The 23,366-nt window shown below is 31.7% G+C and overlaps 1 protein-coding gene across 10 annotated transcripts in view; it reads right to left on the reverse strand.

Moving 5' to 3' along the window:
* FER (FER tyrosine kinase) overlaps positions 1 to 23,366 on the reverse strand; it is a 460,601-nt gene that overhangs the window by 228,236 nt on the left and 208,999 nt on the right. For 9 of the 10 annotated variants that reach the window (XM_057737769.1, XM_057737780.1, XM_057737781.1 and 6 more), the window contains 2 exons: positions 19,910 to 20,113; positions 10,528 to 10,650 (listed from right to left, as the gene is read on the reverse strand). In XM_057737769.1, the coding sequence (XP_057593752.1) occupies positions 10,528 to 10,650; positions 19,910 to 20,113 (327 nt within the window). The remainder of the gene's footprint in view (positions 1 to 10,527; positions 10,651 to 19,909; positions 20,114 to 23,366) is intronic. The other variant, XM_057737786.1, reaches the window with a different exon arrangement.

Here is a 23,366-nt window from a genome sequence, read left to right on the forward strand (position 1 = left end):
CAGTCCAGTGTTACAGACATTAAAAGATGATTCTCATGATATCCAACTGAAATGATTCCAGGGGCAAAAAAAGATATAGATTTACTATTTAAAAGAGAAAACAGCATTACTACAAAGTATTAGTAAAATCATACCTCTTGAGTTCACCATTACAAAATATTTCTAATAATAAAACTACAAAACAGTGAGGGCCATGATCTGAACATGAAGGTCTTCTATTACTACGAGACACAGAAGAAATTATAACTGATCTTTGCTCATCTTGAGTCTATTTCTCATAAAATAGTTATCAGTTGAGATTCAAGGATGTCCACAAGATTACAATTTCCCATTATGGGTATTCTGTCATAAGACCTTATTTTTGGGTATAATTTTAATGCATGCCAGTTGTTATATAAATAACAGAAAAAAAAGCCTTAAAGTTTCATATTATGAATGAGACTTTCCATTTTAAAAAAATCTCTTGAAGATATCTTTTTAATGTCCTTGGTCTTTCTAATTTAAATCCTATTATTTCAATGTCATTAAAATTCTTAGCATGCATATTTAGTCTCCGTTAAGTAAAGTAGGATGTGGGACAGGTCTTTTGTGGCACAATTAAATTGTTCCTGCCAAGGACAACATAGAAGAAGGTGAGCATTAATTTAGTTAATGTGGTAAAGAAAGATAAATGGTTCTTTTAAAAAGTGAAAACAAGCAAGGCCAATTCTTGCATTACATTTTCACTTTTGAAATGGATTAATAAAAGACAATAATTTGCAAATAAGAAATATTAAATATTATATAATATTGCTTCACAATTTTAAATATCAGAGAAAAATCTCATCAAGGTGTCAAATGAATTTTATGGAACCAAAAATATATGGTTCATAGTAGTAAAAAATACAGATAAACTGAATAAGAGAGCATCAGAAATATTTCCTATCTGTACTTAAAAGTACTTATGAAGTCTGCAAGAGCAACATAACTACATAAAAAACTAACTTCTAATATAAAGCAATAAAAAAAGGAAATGAAAATAAGGCAAAAAAGCTATTATACAGAAAGAACTGAAATGGAGCGTGTCATTTCCAAAGGGATCTCATTCATAAATCTAAACCATGCTCCACTTTGGAAACACTAAAAGCTAATGTTTCTATATTATTCTAAAAACAGAATATTAAGATCTTTAAGTCATAAATTTTTTTCAAATATTATACCAAGCATTTATTAAAGGTCCAGATTTTCTCATAAATAACAAATATTTAGTGAATTATTCATCAGACACTGTGAGATACATAAAGAATGAGTAAAACTATCCTTCTTGCTCTCAAGAAGCTTACAATCGAATGGGGATGTCAAACTATGAAACGAACATCAGGCAATAAAGTAAGTACCATGACTACTGCAAAGTGAGATGTGAGCCCAGAGGAAGAGGACGTTTTTATGGAATACACCATCAATATTAAATAAAGTTGACCAATAATAAAATGGAAATTACACATTGTCATCAGAGGTTTTCTACCTCAGGAATGTTTGTGGGCTGTGGACTACAGTGGCAGAGGGAGGAGAGCAGTTATCAGGAAAAGGGTTTATGTGACTTATGAGACTAACTTGGCATGGAGGCAGAAAATGTCCCCTCTCCTCTCTCTGACATATTCTTCTTATCAACTCACCTCACTCACTCCTTACCACCTGTCATCTATCCCTCCTATCCTACTGACCACTTCTTTCCTGTCTTGAATTATAGAAGAAACAACATTAAAAATACTCTGTATCAGAATGCCTTTATCTTTTTCTTGGTAGAGACTTATCTTGCTTTCCAGATCTCACAACTTTAAATCCATTGTACTCTAAGGTTTTTAGAACAATCAAATATATTCTCAATGTCTAAGGTCAAGATTTGAAAAGACAGACAGTAAAAGAGATGGTAATGCTCCATTTAATTATCTAAAATAGGTAATTTACAAAATTTTTAAAAATCAATTATTGGCAACATATTGTGGACTTTTTTTTCCATAAGGGCAAAGTAGGAATGAAAACAACACTTCAACAATATCCCATTCTTTGTTAAGGTTTTTTCACTCAGTGTGTGAATCCTCTACCAACTTAGCTAAATTTTAAATTGCTCATGTATATAATTGAGAGAGATTTGTAAATGTCATAGGTGTGAGCTTTTTTACTCCGGTACTTGTTTAAACTTTTTATTGTTTTTCATACTAATTTTATTACTATTTTGATCATAAACTTGGATGCTAGAATTTTACTATTCTATCCAGCAAAAATTGAAAATAGACAAAAAATTCCAATGAAGAATGTTCTTCATTAAGTTGTATAAAATACAACTTAATATTATGCCCTTCGCTATTATTAAAGGACACTAAAAGCAACAACCTATGAAATCTGTCCTTAAACTTTTGCAGAAATGTTGTTAAGGACACTGTTATATCTAAAATCCCAAGAGAGAAATTTCCTTTAGAGCTTACTGGTAGTAAAACTTTAAACAAATTAATACGCTTCCTCTTCTCTAATCATGAAACTACCTAACTTTTTCTACAATGGCCTACAGCTAAATTTCAAGCTTAACATGGAAGTTTTTATAGGTCTTTAAGAAACTGCATTTTGTATTTTATTTACAGTTCTTAGATTTCCAACATTAATTATTTTCCCCTGATATTGATAATGTGTTTCTATTTATATTTTAACATTCACTGAAATGTAATTCGGATATGGCTACACAAGTTCTCTGTGAAACACAACAGAATCAAATTGATTTCTTTCTGTTTTTTAAATGTGCCAATAGATAACTTAACTTCTTCAAGCAGTGAAAGGCTGGATAGGCTTCAATATTTTGGTCACGTATGTGCTATCACCAACTACACTTTACATGTGCTTAGTTCACCTTCAACCCTTGCTTATAAACCTGCAGTGGAATGGCATTTTCCATAGATAAATCCTAATCATGGTATTCAAAGCTCTCAAAATTCTGACTTTAACCTAAAATTTTCAGATTACTCATCTTTTTAAATCATCTGCTTCTGTCAAGGCAATTGATCTTGCCTTCTTTAAAACAAGTCTCGGAATTTCCCATGTTTCAGATTATTCCCTTACCATAAACCCAAATAATCTCCCTAGTCTTTCCCCCTATCCTCAAGACCTACTTCAAGTCCATCTTTCTCTGTGACTCATTCCTAGGCTATATTTTCTTCTAAATTCACATATCGCTAATTTAAAAATTCTTTCTATAAGTATTTTTCAAATTGAGGTTCATAAAATTAACTTTTAAAAAATATAATAGAATGCATCATGTTAAGAAACATAAAAAGTTGTTCTGTAAAATCTGTTTCAGTTATAAACACACATACATACCAACATTTCCAATTTTGTGTGTGCTGGGTCTCAATGTAAAATTTCTTTCTATACATTGTGGGGAAAAAAAGTTTTAGGAGCACTGCTTCACAGTGTTCTACTAAACATTATCATATAATATGATTTAGAAAATTTTTAACATTACAAAAATAACATGTTAAAAGAAAAATATTTTAAACTACACTTAAGCCCCCCCCCCCCCAAATACCTGTAACTCCTCCAAACTGAAATAATCATAATATTCTGGAATATAGTCATTCAACTTTTTCTATGTATATGTACACATACACTCCATTTCATTTTATGAAAATGGAATAATACCATAATATTATTTTATAAATTGCTTTTTCTACTTTAACAATATATAACATGAACATTTTACCTCTTAACAATAATTTTTCAATAAAGTATCTCCCTAAAAAATTATAACTGCTTGAGGGCAGGGGCCATGATTGCAATACTTTTTTTAATTTAACTTTTGAATGGGTAATACACTCACAGTGTTTTTTAAAAGTGAAAAATATCAAATTTAAACTGTAAAAAGTTTCCCTTACACTTCTGCTGCCAATTTCAACCTCTTCCCAAAACATGTAACCCCTATTACACATCATCATTAATAGAGTATATAAAATTTCTTTATCATATAAAAGCAAATTCAGACATATAATCTTATACTCTCATACTTTTTATATAAAAGATAACATAGCATATACTCTGCTTGTTAGCTTAGTTTCTTTTATTAACCATGTATCTTGGAACGCTCTCCCACAAGTACATAGATGCTTTCTCATTCATGGTATTCCACTGGATGGGGTACTATAATTGATTTAACTAGACTCCTATTAAATTAACATTTTAATTATTTCCAATCTCTCAATATTACAAACACTGCTGCAGTACATAACCTTATACTGATATTATTTCATACATAGACAAATACAACTAAAGGATAAACTGTAGAAGTGTTATTGCGAAGTCAAAGGTATATATATTTTATCATTTTTATAGATTCTGCCACATTGCCTTCTACAGATGTTTTTCTAATTTATACCCCCACTGCCAAATTACCTGAGTCTTTATCTGCACATCTCTGACAAGAAAGTGAATTATTAAACTGTGAGTTTATGTCAAATATGTCATTATAGTTTTAATTTTCCTTTATTCTACTGAGTAATGTAATCATCTATCATATTTTAAAAGCCATTTGTATTTTTATTTTTTGAACTATCCACTCAAGCCCATTGCCAATTTTACTATTTGATTGTCTTTATTTTATTAATTGCTAGAGGTTCTTTATACAATAAAGAGATTAGCCCCTTGTGGTACAGGTTTTCTTGAATAGATTAGTAAGTATTTTAATTTTCTGTTGATCTCTTAAAAAGCAGTTATATATATTATATTACATATATATTATATATATATACATATGTATCTTCTTTTCCCTTTTTCTAATTCATTCCTTTAAGCTTTTACTTGTGTTACTTCCGTTCTTCTGCTTTTCTTTTATTTAACTATGGGGTTTTTTTTCCCCTAATTTTTTGAGTTGGATACTTAAACTCACTTATTTCATTCTTTTTCTTTTATTGATGTTAAGTTTTTTAAGGCTCTGAATTTTCTTCCAAGTGCAGTTTTGTCTGCATTACTTAAGCAAGATATGAAAAATTTTATTTTCTACACACATACCATGCATTTATTGATGCAAGCAAGGAATGTAGAAACTTAGGGTGAACTCCTCCCTTTCAACAGGTATTTTTGCTGGAGCTAGGTAAGATCTACAGCAACTTGGTTCTTTAACCATGTCGTTTCCTAACTTTGTGCTACACAGCTTCTGCCCAATCTAAGGTGCTTTTGGCTATCTAAATATGTACTTTTAAGTCTGTGGATAATATATAGCTCCTAATTTCATGAAAAATGCAGTTTATAGATTTTTTATTTTGTTGTTTTTCTTTTGTTATTGTTCTACAGTTTCCAACAGGGAACAGGGAAAAACAGTTAAGTTATACAACTATGTTTATATCAGAAATCCCCTTATACATTTTCTTGTACATTTCTACATGTTTGCCAGGATTCATACACACAGAAGATTTCATAAATACTTTAAAATGATGAAATGATACACTTCAGGCAGTGTTTGTCCTGTAAATACCAAATCCTATCCCTCAATCTGTAGTAAAAAAATTCTAATGATTTTTCTTTTAACCACTTGGGCCCATCTGCCTAGTCCCATCATCCTTCATCTATTTATAGGGTGGATAAGAAGAATATTCATATCTACCAAAAAACTTGGCTCCTCAGTCTAAAAATATTATGATATTTAAAGAAGTCTGAGGAAGACTTATGCATGAAATACCTTTGAGAAATCACATAAGAAACATTAGGGTCTCCAAGGTCTATTAATTTTTTGAATCCAACATTGTTCTTCCTCACAATATCTGCTGGTAAGGTGTGAGATAAAAAAACTGAAAGTCAGTCTATGTATTTTATGTTCTGTGACAAGGTTCTTTTATTTTATTAAGTGGAATAAGCCTAAAATCCAAGTTTAATGTGACTTCCCAAACTATGCTAAATAAAGGCTTAAACATTCAAATATCATCTGTATTTCCCTTAGCACAACATGCAATTATAGTTCTTGTTAGGAACAAGATGGGACCCTAACTGTCAAGTTCACTGTTACATATGACTGACAGAATACTGGAATACAGAAAAAAAAACTGTTCTTGAACTACTGATGTTACTAAGATTATAGATTATAATTTATGCTAGCTGGAGTTGTAGTAAAAAGATGATGACAAGAACAGAATCATTTTCAGGTCACAACTCTGAAATTTACAAGAAATGTGGTTTAGGTTAATTATAATCTCTGAGTTTCCTCACCTAATAATGGGGATAATGCTCATACTCAGTTCACAGTTATTGAAAATATTTAATACAATAATAGAAGTGGAGTGTTATCAACAGACTATACACTCAATAAATGTATTTTTTTCTTCCGCTACAATTTAAAATATTCCAAATTTGCCTTCTGTTTTGATATATTTGTCCTATAAAAAAAGTTTTTAAACAGAAAATTATATGGTATTTTACAGTTTCCAAAATCTACAGAGAAAATTTGACCTTTCCTGAGTTACATCCTTTTATAATAAACCAGTCATCTGGTAAGTATTGGAAGAAGTAACTATATTACCCAAGTATAGAGTAAAATGAATAGTCTTTAAGTGATCTGAAACTTTAAAAAATGAATAGAGTACCTAAATTAAAAGTAAAGCTCTCCTCTCTTATAAACTGTTCTTTGTTTGCATGTGTCTGATCAAGAATGCTGTTATCAGGAACCTGTCACCTTATGACAAGTTAGTTTCAGTCACAGAAAGATTTACTCTCCTTGCAAATATCTGCTTCTAATATACCACTCTGATTAAAAAGCCACGATTACTTGTTTTAAGGTGGCAGGCAAGTTATTTGTCTAAGGTTCAACTTAGTGGCTCACTCTAACTTGCCTGAATTTAATCATGAACTTTAACTTCCATTCAGAAAGAAAAAAAAATTTTTAAACAGCTCAATTTGAAGAAATATTAAACTTAACAAAACAAACTTTCAAGGCACCATTTAAATGTTAAAATTGAAGTAGATGTCTACCTATATCTTATAAAGTCCTATACTTTACCTAAAATCCCAGCTCTGTCACCCAATATTACTGTTTAATAATTTTCCTTTTAGAGACCTATAGTTTTTGCTATGTTAAAGACTTTTTCAATTTGAAATTTATGGAATCAAATACTTCCTTTCCTTTAAACCCACAGCCATGTTCCTTAAAATAAACATTTTTTTCCCTTAAAGTCTCTAAAATCTAGACTCTGCAAGCTAGACAGATAATGGTTAAGAACACCGGCTCAAATTCCAGCTCTGCCTCTTAACAGTTGTGTTATCTCGTGCAAGTCATTTACCACTTTAAGCTTCAGTTCCTGATTCATAATTTTATGGGGTTAATAACAATACTTACTTCACAGGAATATATACAGTTAATGCATATAAAAAGCTTGGAAGTACCTGGCTTCTAGCAATTGCTCAGTGAATTCAGTTCTTCAGCAAATATTTACTGAACACTGACTATGGGCAAGCACTGTTCTAGGTATTGGGGATACAGCTGCTCTGATTATTAAATGTAATTCTTGCCCTTATGGAACTTACATTTCTCTTGGGGGAGACAGACAACTAAAAATATATCATATAATATAATGTCAGGTAAACATAACTATAGCAAAGAGAAATTAAGGAGAAGAGGGAAACATAAGGAGGTGAGGTGTTATTTCACACATGGTAGGCAGAAAAGGCCTCCCTGATAAACTGACATTTGAACAGAGAGGGAACTAAATAAAGAACAGGTTCTGTGCATCCCAAAGTGTTTGCTAATATAAGGATGATGATTATGAGTGATCAATAACTCACGTACAACATGACTTTCACTCCCAGATCTTTACACAGGCTTTCGGAGGTAGTGTAGGAGAAATCAGCCAATGGAGGGTGAGGGATGAGTGGGTAGGGCACTCATTAGCTTTATTATCATAAGAAAGTTAAATACTTTCTCTAACTTAGATTGTCTAGTTTCCTATGTCTCTGGAGATAATAAAGAGACTACCATAGCCACTATGTCCTCTAGTCAGTCATATGATGTTATATTTACATTCTCATGGATAAGAGAAAAATAAATGCAAAGAGAGAAGTAAGTTACTATAAACAGAAAGTATATTGAGACCAAAATCATATTTTTTATGTTGGCTAAAAATGAAGTCTGGCAAGACAGAAATGAGATGTTTTACAGCATATTATATGGTCAAAGACATTAACTTCTTACACAAATTAAATTAAGAAAGAGATTCCAGTTATAAGAATACAAATAACTTCCCAAAGGAAGATACATAACAGATAATACCACCATAACAAAATTCATATCAATTTGTTATCCACTTATAATTGAAAATTATCTAATTTCACAACCTCTGCTTTGTGATTTTCTTTTAAAAGAGTGATACGATTATTTAAATCAAGTGCATAACAATATTTACCACAAACTGAGATAATTATTTGCATATTTCAAATATTAGTACTTTAGATCAGGTTAAGTCAGCTAGATTAACTTCAAATCTGTACCTCATAAAACAATCATACGTAGCTCCTTAATTTTCTATAGCTTTCAGTTTAGTTATTTCCATAGCTAGTGCTATAAAATGATGGGATAATCGGCTCCATAGCCAGTGCTAGGGGTTAGGGAGAAAGAATAATTGGCCATGTAACAGTCCAAAGAATCTCCTCCATTTATCTAGGCTTGTTTCATGGAAAATTTTATATTGTGAGGGATATAGTTTTATTTGCAATTATATATTCCTACCCAGGCCCAGATGAGCATTTTTATGTGCCTCTTTTATGGCTCTGATCTCTCAATTTAGACCTGGCTAAGCAAGTAGATGATGCAAATATTAGGTTGGCTTATGAAATGAGATGTCAACATCTCTGAAAACTCAGGTGTATCTCATTAACCTAACACGGTAAAAAGTATCTTCACGGCAGTGAATTTTACTTCATACTGGGAATATACTGGAATTGAGTTCATACTTTCACATGTACAATTAAGTATATAAAACTCCTGTCACAAAGTGCTAGAGGGAAGGCAGTGGTGAAGAGAAGATGTCAAAGGACCCTAGATTCATGGTTTGAGTAGCTGGGCATTTGGTGGTACCATTTATTAAAAAAGAACAACAAATTTTTTAGTTAAAAGTGATAAACTCAGTTTTAGGTGAAAAGTAGAAAATTTTAGATGTAAACTATAGGAAAGATACATATCTGAGCTGGAAGTATAAATTTGCAAGTCACTGATGTATTAATAGTAAATGAAGCCATGAGAATAGATGACCTTAACCAAAGAAAAGAACTCTTAGAATTTGGCAAAACAATAGCAGTTATTCACTGATGAAAGAGAAAACATTAATAGACCTTTTTTTTTTCACCAGAGAAAAAATATGACAACCTGGTCCAGACTAAAGGAAAATTTACAGGGTTTTCTGCAATTAAAATGTTAAAAAAAAAAAAGTGACTGGAAAAATACGAACAAAGAATGAGCCCATCTCATAATTCTAGAAAATTATGCAAGAAGGACAATTCCTCAGCCACAGAAATAATATTTAGCAACTGACTGTTATAATCTTCTATGAGTGGAATGTTAAAGCTCAGCCCCTCAATAAAGACTGAGTAATATAATACAAGTACAAATACAGACACTATGTTCCAGAATAAGAAAGGGAAATACAACAGTTTTTTAAATTTTTAATTTTTTAAAATTTTAGGTGAATTTGGATTATATGCTAGCATTCTTGGGAATAACACTTGGCTTCATATTAAAAGTCATCCCTAGATATGTAACCCTCAGATCAGGAAATATTAACCTGCTAGGTTTTATGACTTTCCTATTTCTACACTGTTCTTCATATGAGATGGCCCCCAAAGAAAAGGGGCTCTTGTTGACCCCAACCCAATTCCTGGAACACTAAAAGCGCTTAGAAGCTAAGCCAGCTCCATTGTTCCTCCCAGTCCAGGCCCCACAGGCTTTACCTTAAAAATGCAAACATTCCTCATACCCTTCCCTACCTCACAAATCTCTTAAAGCACATGAAAGCAATCTGTTCTGTGATAGATCTTAGAAGTAAAAATAATCTAGAACAATCTGTCACCCAGCTACCTGGCTGTACATAGAGAAGTTATGATTTACTGTCTTTGAGAAGAGTAGCGTAGCTTTTAAAACTTCTAGTGTCTTATAATATATTGTAAATTTAACACCTAAAATTAAAATTCTAATTTACTCTTTGACTGCTGGACATTTTCTTTGACTTCTACATCTCAGAATCTTTTATAAACTGAGCCTTTCAAAGTCTGAACTTTACAGTATGAAGGAAAGCCTCAAGTCTTTCAATAAAAACTGGGAAGGAAAAAGAAAAAAGTCAGGCCATTTGTAACCCAGCAAACACTGAATAAAAAGGCAACCTATCTCCCATCTTAATAAAACCAAGGAAATGCCATGCTTTGACCATATTTGTTTCCAAACTTCTATAAATAATCTAAGAACTTCATTTACTGTGGGAAATAATTAACAAAGCAGTCTTTAAAAAAAAAAAAGTGAATATATGCACCTACCTTAGGAATAGGATTCAGCAGAACTACACCTGATTTCTTAGTGATGACCTGTTTTGTTGTATAGTGATGGTCTATAAGTTGAGGGATATTTGAAAACCCAGTGCCTTCAAAACGATACATATTCTGGAGAAATAACAATAAAGAAGAATAAATATGAAGACATTGCTTCAGCAGCACTACATGCATCAATAAAGTTCCATTTAAGAAAAACTACTGTTGCACAACAATGTGAAGATACTTAATACTACTGAATACCTAAAAATGGTTAAGATGGTAAAAATAAAAATAAATAGATAAATGAAATTCCAACATGCTAAAAAATTTACCTTTGCATCAGGAAATTAATTTTCATAATGACTAAATGTAATCCAGATTGTTAAAAAGGAAAAAAAAAAGAAAAGAAGAAAAACTTACAGACTTGGAATGCATTTTGCTAAAATAATAGCCAAAGGAAATAAAGCACGGGATACATGTAAGTTAAGGAACAAGAATTATGTGTACATATATTTGCCTACATGTTTCATGAAAATTTTCAAGATCAAATATAATGTCAAAAGGTTGAGGATGATATTACATCCAATATAATAATAAATATTTTAAGAATACATCTGCTGATCATTTATTTCCCTTTTATAATCACACTCTTAATGGATTTTCCTACACGCGGGTTATTCATGTATTATTCTTTCACCAAAACCACACAGTCATTCACTTACACTTGATAAAGAAATAAAACGCACCAGAGACAAAACTGCACATATCAGCACAGTCAAATCTTAGCACTTTTTGATATCAAAACATCAAGTTAGTAACATTTTCCCAAACTCTGTCAAGACTCCTTTTCTTTGTCTTTATATTTCAAACAGGAATGTAGGTCGGTTATCATATGGATGAATTGATGGCAAAAAATTTAGCAAAGAAAAAGTATCTCACTGGACCTATTTTTCAATGCAAAAAGCATTACAATACAGTGTAATGTAATAAGGGCTTCTATCTGATTGTTCACAAGGAACTCTCCCGTACATATACAGGTGTGTGTACAAATACAGATACAAATGTGCTCCATTTAAAAAAAAACTCTATGTTAAGAAATAAGAAATTTCATAACTCTAAATCTGAATATTTACATTACTGGAAGATTATTTTCCCAGTTAAAGGATAAAAATACTCAAAGCCTCCTTTTCCATAATATAAAATTAGAATCAATTTACCAGAATTTAATTTATATACAACTTCTTAAATGAATATTTTTTTCGTCAAGTGAGGAACACGTATTAGCTTACTTTAACACTTAACTATACAGTATAGTTCAACTCAAGGCAGTTTATGTTAGGGTCAATTCAAGGCAGTTAATAAGCTACTAAAGGATTTTTGCATATAACAGCCAGATCTGCTATGATATATTAGCAAAGATGCTTAAGAACATTTTGCAATAAGGACAGTAGTCTATTACTAGGTGTGAAATGCACTGAGCAAGCTCTCTCAATGCCTCAATTTATTCATTGAAACAAATAATATTTGGGCCTCCTCACAGAAAAAGTGTGAGGCCTGAGTGAGTATTAACCTGCAAACCACTGCTTAGTATATATAGCACATGGTACATACTCAATTATTAAATCATTATACAAATAATAAACCTTGGATTACAAAAATAATTCCAAATTTGGATATATTAATAAGAAGCATGTTCAAAGGACACTAAAAAGTGTAAATTACATTTTCTCAAGGAATAATGATTATCTGTAAGTTATCAAATATTCTAGAAGAAATTCATTCTCATATAAAATTAAGACATGAAGAAATGTAAAAGGTTATAGATGTGTAACATGTAATAATAACAGCAACAATATTTGAACCAAATATATGCTATTGTATTGAAACTTCCTGAGAGTAGATTTTAAGCATTCCCACCACAAGAAAAAAAAAAAAAAGTTAACTATGTGAGGTGATGGATGTGTTAATTACCTTGATCTTGGAAATCATTCTACGATGTGTAACAAATCATCATGTTGTACACATTAAATATATGCAATTATATTTGCTAATTATTCCTCAATGTCTATTTTGTGTGTGTGTGTGTGTATATACACACATATGCACTGTTTGTCCCTTTTTCTTTCTTCAGTCTCTTAATAAAGAGACAGGAGATCCTGTCATAACAGACCATTCCATTACTTCACTCAAAATTTTTATTTCCCTCAGAATAAAAGCCAAAGTCTTCACCATGGTCTTTAAGACTCTCTAATCTGTCTTTTATCATCTCTCTCATCTCATCTCTTACCAAATTTCCCATCCCCTCTTCACTCCCCTCCAGCCACACTCATTTCCTTTTGTTTTATAAGCACACTACACACATTCCTTCCTCAGAGCGTTTCCATTTGCTGCCTGAAATAGTTCCTTGGATGGTCATTAGGGTAATGGCTCCCTTACTTCCTTCTAGTCTTTCATCAAATGTCACCTATTCAATGAGGTCTACTGAGGCCATCCAATACCCATTTTCTCACCCGAACTAAATTTTTTATGTCCTTTTCCTTACTGAATTTTTCTCCTTAGAATTTATCACTATCTAACATCACATATATTTGACTTATTTATCTTGTTTATCACCTATCTCCTCCTCTAGAATGTAAGCTCATGAGGTGATAAATTTTTATATTTGTTTTGTTCATCAGAGTAACCCTATGGTCAACAGCAGTGCCTGGCATATATTGCCTGGATAAATAAACATGTGTGAAATGAATGAAATGCAATGCATATAAAATGACTATAAAGTTAAAGGGACAAGTAAGACAACTTAACACAGAAATGAATACTGGAAAGTTCACAAACTCAAACACTAGATGCCCCCATAGAATGTTTAATAAAGAGTAAGTAATTAGATGAAGTTCACACAGAATGAAATTTCAAGTCAGCCACTAGTGTCATAAGGCCTTATATAAATTTCTAACATACCTCTGATAGCTAGAGAAATAGTGAATAAAATAATGGGAATTTTCAGCTTCCTTTTCCTAAGAACATATCTAGTTTTTAATCTAAAGGTAGTTTTCTGCCAGTGACGCAAAAATCACAATGGACTAATACAGTGAGTAATACAAGCAGCAGTACTTCCTTCATGGGCTGAAATGAGAAACTGATTCCCAGCAATTATTTGTTTAAAGCAATCCCTCTGATATCAGTGAAGTTCTGAGTCCTAACACAGTGCAAAACCAATTAACTCACTTTCTTAAAGATGAAGATAAAGTAATGAATCCAAAAATGATGTTAAGGCTGTTTGTTTATAAAGTTCATCTAAGCAACTAAGGTCAACAATAGTATATTCATGGAACCCTCATGCACTGTTGGTGGGAAGGTAAATTGGTGCAGCCACTATGGAAAACAGTTTGGAGTTTCCTCAAAAAACTAAAAATAGAACTACCATATGATCCAGCAATTCCACTTCTTGGTATTTTTCCGAAGAAAATAAAAACACTAATTAGAAAAGATGTATGTACCCCTATGTTTATTACAGCATTATTTACAACAGCCAAGATATGGAAGCAACCTAAGTGTCCATCAATAGATGAATGGATAAAGAAGAATGGGTAAAAAAGAAGATACACACACACACACACACACACACACACACACACACACACACACACATACACAGAGGAATATTACTTGGCCATAAAAAAAATGAAACCTTGCCATTTGCGACAGCATGGATGGACTTAGAGGATATCATGCTAAGTGAAATAAGTCAGAGAAAGACAAATATTATACGTGGAATCTATAAAATAAAACAAATAAGCATAACAAAATAGAAACAGACTCACAGATACACAGAACAAATTGGTGGTTGTCAGAGGGGAAGACAGTATAGGGATGAAATAAATAGGTAAGGGAGATTAAGAGGTACAAATTTCCACCTATACAACAAATAAGTCATGGGGATGTATTGTACAGGATAGGGGATATAGTCAATAATATTGTAATAACTTTGTATAGTGACATGATAACTAGACTTATTGTGCTGATCATTTTGTAGTGTGTACAAATATCAAATTAGTACGATGTACACCTGAAACAAATGTAATATTAGAAGTCACTTATACTTCAATTAAAAAAAAAAAAGAATACATTCACTGAAAATGTTGAGGACTTGTTTCTTGATACACCCAAAATTCCAAATATTACATTTGACCCTGTACAAATCTGTGTAAATTTCTTATAGTTCAGATGACCTGAGGTTGGGTTCACATATAGATGGATTCTTTTTAAAGTTTTTCTACATGGCTTTAATAATAATGTGACAGAGAGAATCCATAGTAACTTTCAAATAAGAGATTTCTCTTTGGAGCCACTAATAATCTCTTCTGTGAATTCCAAAAGAAGCAATAAAAAATAGTAGTAAAGAATAAATTTCTGCAAATTCCTACAAAGATCATTTTGCTGATTAACATTTGTACTAAAGTTTTAAAAAACCATGTAATATGTAATTAAAAATAAGCATAAATAAAAAATATGCTATGGATCAATTTTTATAAAATAAGAATTATATAGATACATATAATTAAAATACATTTTTATGATCTCAAAGAATATACACTGAGCCCAGAAGGGGATATTACTAAGAAGCACATGTTCCATGACATACATTTCTGAATTTTTACTAAGAGTATGCATTATGTTTGTTTTTAAAACACTCACTACATCTAGAATTCATTCCTGATTTATCACTGTGCTACTTAAGAATCAATCATGCTTATAGATTAAAAACACATAAAAAGTAGAATCAGATTTTGTTGCTACACACATTTCCAGAGGACTATTATTATGCAAGGAAGTCAGACAGAACAGAACAAGCAGACAAAAATGAGAAGGGGATTCAATGAATGTGTAATTGGAAATATTATGCCTGAGTGGATCTGAAAAAACATCAAGGATAAGCATGCTTAAGAAAAAAACAAGATGGAAAGAGGGAAAATCATTTCTGAAAGAGGCCAAGATGAACTAGCTGAATAAAAACAAAAGGCTAAAACATTCCTTTTTTGGGTAATACTCGAAAATAAAAATGTAAAACAAATTTCAGCTTTCTCAAATAAAAAAGGCAATCTGACTAGTTATATTACTAGTTAAACCAGTAAGCAAGAAGGATTGCTGGGGAATCTGAGGAATAATATTTATAAGATTTTGGTATGGCTTTTCCTAGTTAACTTTTTTTCATCCTTTAGATGCTGTCTCAAACGCAACTTCCTTAAGTCTTCCATTAAAAGCTTTCATAGCTCTATGTATCTTTACAGCACTTACTACAGTTTATAATTACATATATTGCGTGTGATTTAGAAATGTCCATGAGCCTCCCCACTAGACTGTAATCTCCATCATTATATCTCTGGGTCTTAAAAGTATTCACTCAACTAGTATTTCCTGGAAACTAATTAAGGTTTTGGAATGGCTTTGCTTTAGTGTTAAGAGGAAGTCTCCTAAGTCCCTAATTGTGTATCTGGGGCAAAGAAAATGATATCTTATGATGATTTCATTTTGACTTCAAGGTATGTACTGCCTTCTCTTGAATCTTTGAATGGCTAGAATAAAACAGTTAAAATAATCTTAAGTGTACAAGGATAAGGCCACAAACTTGGAATTAATTGTCATCCAAACAAGTTTTGGAGTCATATTTACTTTCACTTAGTCTTTCTTAAGACCCACAGTATGAATTTAAAAGGTAGTTCAAAGAGCCTAGAGACTGTGTTAACAAAACAAAGTAAACCTGTCTGGTACATTCAGAGACTATATCCATCAGTTTAAAGTGGAACTTAGCACATGATAGGCATCCAATAGATATCTGTTGAATGAACTGATGATATAATACACTGAGCTACCCAATTCACATAGTAACTACTCACAGCCTCCAATTTTGTTATTTTTTGTTTCACTGGCCCCTACCCCTGGGCCCTATAGAATACTTGCTCCATTAGTATTTCCTGATTGAAATGAATGAAGAAATAAAAAATGATGATATGCCATTACATAGAGGACTTTCCCCCAAGTTGTATTTTAAAATATTTACAATGTTATTTTTCAACTCATCACCAGATGTTAATTCAAATGTTTGGCTCAATTATCCCTAATCCTGCGTCTTTAATGTTTATCTGTCCATGAATTCTACTAATGTCTCATCTACCAGGTCTTAAACTCACCAAGCAGTAAGCCATACATTTTCAGTTTCACGTCCCTACACTGCATAACATGATACTTCGCCAAAATGTGTCTTTAGAAAATATATTTCAGACAAATAAGAGAAATATGAATTGGTACTTTCCTATTAATAATAGCATAAAAAGTTTTCTCCTGAAGTACTTTGTTTTATCACATGTATTTTTGTTTATCTTATACAAAAGCAAGGATTTGATTATATTTTAACTTATCAAATGGAACAATGCTATTTGAATCTCTATAAAAATCTATCAATATTTATGACACAAGATAAATAGTTTTAGGTACAAACTCTAACTGTGGCTTTACATCAAGTGCCATAAACAGGTTAGTAACTATGGAATAGGTCAATAAATAACACCAGAATTACGCTGAGATTCAGATACTTAGATATGTTTAACATATCTGGGTTTATGAAATTAATGTAATTAATGTCCAATAAAAAGCACAGTTCTCCTTGTTTGAACTAGCTAAAACAACAGATATTCTCTGCTAGAGTAGTAAAAAATGTAAAAATCGAAAGTATCTGCATCCGCCTTGATCAGTCATGATGTTCACAGCATGCAGAGTTTCACAACATGTTAAAAAATAACTGTGATATGCATACAAACATAAAGCTTCAAAATAACTGCCAAACTAGACTCTAGTTGACAGAGATAATGTTGCTAAAAATAAGATTATTTGTGATCAATGAATACCTCAAGCTTAAATATATAAATCCTAAAACAACACTATTTAAATTTCACAAATAAATCTCCATAGGAACCAAAAAGAAAATTTTTAAATCAACTTTTTCAATTACATTGATATTTCGTACAAAGTACATTTGTATGTTTTCTCAAAAAAGTGTTCAAATAATGGTAAAAATGCCTAATGATTTGCATAGCACTTCACACATTACAAAGAATATATTCACTGTTTGACTCTCATAGTCACTGTATCGGCTATTACCCCCACTTACATCCCAGAGCTTGTAAAGTACAGATCTGGGCCTGAAACCCAAGTTTCCATTGATCTACTATTTGACATTTTTTCCATTGTCTAAAATCCTATATTTCTTTATGTCTTCCTGTCTTAGGACACCTGTCCCCTCATTTATGTACAACTTTTATAATTCACTAATCAATTGTAAATTCATTGATTGGAATATAATAGGCAATCGTTAAATATCTGGTAATGACTTTCCCCGTTTATAAACCCCTTCCAGACAACAGGTATATGAAGGAAGAAATGGGATAATTTTAGACCAAGTAAGATTTACCTACACAAAAAGAAAAAAGAATTAAAATTTCCCCAGTCTATTTCACCTTAAAACCCTTAGTTTTCAACTGATTGAAGAACTCAACATTATATAATGAGGGCAAATTAAATAAAATTAGGCAGTGAAAAACCTGAGGCACTTACAGAAATACAAGTACTCTCTTCTTTAATAGAGATCTTTGCAAAATTTCAATGACAGATGAAGCCAAATTAAATCTTTAAACGTGCACTTGTAACAATGTCGTATTTTTAGAATATATTATGCTGTTCACTTTAGTTACTTAAAACAAAATGGCAACATTAAAGACAAGTGATAATTTGCAAGTGGACCCTTTCCATTTTGTTTCTAAAAATACTAATTTAAATTCCTATGGTTACATTTTAAACTACAAGAGGTAATAAGGGAAATATTTCAGTCTTATTTAATGTATGACATATTTCAAAATAGTAACTTTCAGAGCTTAGAAAATAGAAGGAAACGTTCATAAGCTGTAGTTAGTTTATACTTTACCTATGATCTTTCCTTCTACAAATCTCATACCATTTTATAAATATTGTCAACATGGTCACAGGTTGTAATAAGGAAGGTTATCTACATCCATAATTTAAAGGCACATACAATCTATAAATGAGTTTGCCAAGGAAATAAGGAATGACATACTATTAGAAACAGTTGGTTTGATGTATAAGAGTAAGCGAATATAATCATCAAGTTAAGGTCTGAAGACTATGCAAAATTAAGCAGTGTGAAAATTACAAACTTTAATAGACTTAACCCATCTGAACAGCATCTATTTTCTTTTAAATATAATTTAAAAATAATATAGTCCTAGATGTGACTATACTAAATGCAACTTTTGAATGGTTACTTTTATAGTATGTGAATTTCACCTCAGAATTATATCTATATAGTATATAGATAATATAATATGTAAGTATATATTATCATTAGATGAACTTACATGTATGTGAATTATATATGAACTTGAACATATATGTTCCTAAAACCCTCTGAAGTTCATCTAACGATAATGGTTCAATCTTCTTGTAAGGTACTTATAGCATCACTCTAGTGCCTGGACATAAACTGAAATTCTATAGACAGCCAGCTTGAAAATGAATACCATTTAAAATGATGGGGTGAAAAATGACAAATAGAGGCATCAATTCCCCCCCATGCCAAAATTATTAAAAATTTCTCAGTGGGTAAAGTTAAACAAAATTTTGAGATCACTCTTCATTTGTTAAGTGCTTAATAAAGAATGTAACAAATAAAAGTAGTTTAAATACTTAAACTTCAATAAATAAATCGGTATTAGAACAAGCAATGTGACTAGATCATTAAAAAAATTTTTTTTCAATTTCTATTCATTGTTCATTAATGCGAACAAAAAATAGTTTATACATAAGGAAAAAACCCTTAATTCTCAATGAATCATAAAACTAATTCAACTACCAATGTCCCATTTATTAAAGTATTTCATTATTACTATTTAATAAACTATTTCTTAAAAATCTCTTGTGGTAACATTTTTGAGCAATTGCCAGGGTTGGTTTCAAGAACATAAAATTCATAATTAAGTTTCTCTTAAAAAATTATGATAATCACATTATTTCTTTTTTATTTTTAATTTAAAGGATCTTTAATGTTCAAAGTTAACTTAAAATATTAAATATTTATGCATTTAAATTTAATGTAAATCATAGCTATTTTTAACTTAGTATTTTAAAATACGTATTTCCTTAAAAAGATTAACATTTTAGTGAATTTTGGAGCACTGTATTTAAGGAATTCAGAAAGAAGAAAAATTAAGTGCTAAAGTTAGTGTTACAGGCATTTATCACAAATTATTCAACATTTTATTACAATTATACCTCAATCAACTATATCAAAATATACATATAAACTAAATTGGAAACGTACATCAACAAATTGTATGATAAAGTGTCTCCTTTGTCCATCAGAAAATACAGAAAGGACATATTCACCAGGTTTCCCATGACTCTCTCGCACCAAGAAGTCTCCTTGTTGTTTTAACAGATCTTGCGCTTCTATTCTGGGAATTGCACCATGGTACCAGTCCTGTTCTGCCAGAGGCTTCTCAATTATGGGGATCGTATCACAGAACTTGAGCAAATATTGAAAAAAAAACTAAATTAGAGAAAATAGCAATTTTTTTCCAGTAAAACTAATAGCAATTATGAATATTTCTTACCTATATTCCTCCCTTTAATTGACCAATTAAAAGTTATATGATGAATCTGAAATTTTCATAATTTTTAAAGAAAATACCTCCTGGAGCATTGGTGCTAAAGCTTAGTATAAATACATACTCTTAAATACTTCAAGGTTATTTGTTTTTCCTATCTATCATACATGGGTACACACAACATCAGCATTTAGAGTTAGCACTTACAGCCTTATGCACCATGTCATAAAATAAATCCATATATTTAAAATCTTTCAATCAGAGAATTATGATGAAAAGGGAGTATTATCAGAGAAATGTATCATAAAACAAGTTCATTTTTTAAAAATTAAAAGTTGAGTTATATCTCTTTATGGAATTAACTCTTGATCACACGGGCTATGGACTGTCCACATCATGAGTCCCAGGAGCACTATCTAAGGCTTCATTTGTTGCTGCCTTGTTGCTGTGCCTTCTCATTCTTATCCATAATCCCCGACTTCCTTAACCATTACCTCTGCCTGATCCTGTACAGCAATGACAGACAAAGCCTTGGGTGAAATAGCTTCACTGAGACCACCAATGTGCAATTACAAACATATGGCAAAAACAAAGGAGGAGTACAAGTCATGAGCACAGCAGGAAAGCAAATTATCTGTTATTTTAGGAGGCCAAGTGCTAATCACAAATAGAGATAACTAAGAGCCGGTTATGTTTTCTTGAAATGTTTCTAATTAATAATAGATGAAATCACACATTTTCTGGTTACATGTAAAAAGTTATTTGCTTGCTTATATTTATCATCCACAGAAACTAAACTGCCATAGGTGGTAAGAGTACTTACGGTTAAGGTATAATAATATGCACTAACTCTTAAGGTTCTCAAAATACAATATGCACAATGCCTTATGAGAAAGTAATTTATAAATTGGGAAAATCAGAATTAACAATAAATGAAAGGCAAATATTCACACATGAGGCTTTCCAGGTTGATATTATGAACTCTAAATAGGGACGAAATATGGTATCTTTCTGGTAAATGAGAACTAGTTTTGAAGAGAGCCTGCATTGTTTTGTACCACCTGAAGAGGCTTAAAACTTACTAGTCAAAGTTCCATTTTATATTATCTAAAACCCATCCTACTGACTTGAAAAATGAACCTTGAAATCCCAATCAGACTTCAAGGAAGAGCCCACAATTTGGTTTCTACTCCTACCACTATGATATTCTTTAATTCTTTAAATGCATACATGATGTGACTATTCATGGAAATAGTTTATAAGCTAAATAAGCCTTTTTTCTTTTAGTGCTAATTATGATAAATACTATATTTTCAAAAAAATTTAAATTGTGTTCCCAAAACTGGGTTTAAAAAATAAAGAACTAGCCACAACTATGAGATTAAAACGTATTATTTTTAAAAACAAATGCATAATCCATATAAAATTAACTTTTTGTGTATACTAATAGTTTATAATTCTTAAAGTAGGTGGTCAAAATGATTACATAGTTCTTCTCCAAAATTTTGTCACAGTACATTTCAATACAGAAAATACTAAAAATTTTTACTGTTATAGAAATATTTCCAAGTCTCGCCAATGGCAGAGTGTTTTATTGATTTTTTTCAGAGGAAAAAAAATGAATAAAATAAGAAATTCAATGTCACCTCTTGGCAAAAAAAACTTTTTATTATTATCCATCAAAAAAGGTCTACATAATAGAAAAGCATCACAAACAAGCATATCATGTGCTCAATTTTTTGTCTTATTCAACCTATCCTCCCAAATTTTGATTTATTTAGCATTGTGAGAACGAAGAGCCTGGAGATTTCATTAAGTCAGAAGGGTATTTGAAAAACCAAAGGTCAACTAACATTCATTTAAGGATTTGAAGCAGAAATTCATGTAAGGATTTGAAGGTGAGGAATATATTTGGGGAAAAAGATCATCCTGAAATATCTATGTTAGTTTGTGTAAAAAAGAGAAGTAAATAGGAAGGAACTTATATTGCTATTTCATAGGGATTACACATCAGTTCTTTGGGTTTATTAGTTTCTTTTGGGTAGGAAGAGAAATTGAGATTTGCTGTTCCTGGCTCCTAGACAACACTGTTATGAAATGTAGGTTTAACTCACTATGGGTGTATATGTGTGTACACGTGTGACATGCATACACAGGGAAAGGTTGTATTATCCCCTGTCTGGGTCTATCAGTTCTTTCAGGGACATCCCTGGAAACACTGGAAGGAACATTTTTAGTAATACAATTTCAATTAAATTCCAATACAATTTTGCAAGCTTGATAGTAATAGAATGCAGGATGTGCCAGCAACAAAATCCCAGCATACCAGAAGACTTCACAATGACATCAAAAATGAAATGAAGCTTTTTACTTCAAGTATGATAGCCTCCTAAGCCTAAGTGTGGAAAGATTTTCCCTCGTCATTATCTAAAATTTTTGCCAAAGATATGGGGTAGGGGAAGTTTCCTTTCTAAAAGGTATACTAATCCAATACAGTCAGCAAGTTACACTTAATAAGACAAGCTTTCCTGATTGACTAGGCTAGCTGTTTAGTTAGTTATTTTCCATAGGCCTTATTCTTAAAGAATATTCCAGCAAAAACATACTGAGCTTAATTAGTGAAATAAAAAGATTGGTTTAAATGAAGATGCAATGAGGAGTCAACACAAGAAAATGAAAATTTTTTTTCCTGACATAAGAATAAGGGGCTGGACTGCTCTGACCATTAGAAGGTGGTAGGGGTGGTGTTCAGCCAGTTCCAGGCCTACTTATACGAGGATTGCCAGTTTTTGCTCCTTCTCTCTGGGAATACTGGCTCTTGAAAGCCACCTTCCATTAAGAAGTGAGACTCTTCAACCCCAGCTTGCATTAACAAGTGAGACCTCTTTAACCTGCTCCGCTGTAAGAAACCCGAACCACATCGAGAGGTTCCGGATGATCAGACCTAATGTCGAGAGACAAGAAGCACTGAGGCAGCGGGTATGCGAGTGAAGAAGCCACCTTGGAAGTGGTTTCTCCAGCCCATGTTGCTCCAAAAGATGCCTCAGGGATCAGAGAGGAATCCAGCCATGCCCCCGCTCCCCCATCTTCCTGACCCAGCAACGTGACTTCCAAAACTATGTTGAATAAAAGTGGCAACAATGGACATCCTTTCCTTGTTCCAGACCTTGG

Source organism: Hippopotamus amphibius, chromosome 1 (genome assembly GCF_030028045.1).
Source record: "Hippopotamus amphibius kiboko isolate mHipAmp2 chromosome 1, mHipAmp2.hap2, whole genome shotgun sequence".
NCBI classification, from domain to species: domain Eukaryota; kingdom Metazoa; phylum Chordata; class Mammalia; order Artiodactyla; family Hippopotamidae; genus Hippopotamus; species Hippopotamus amphibius.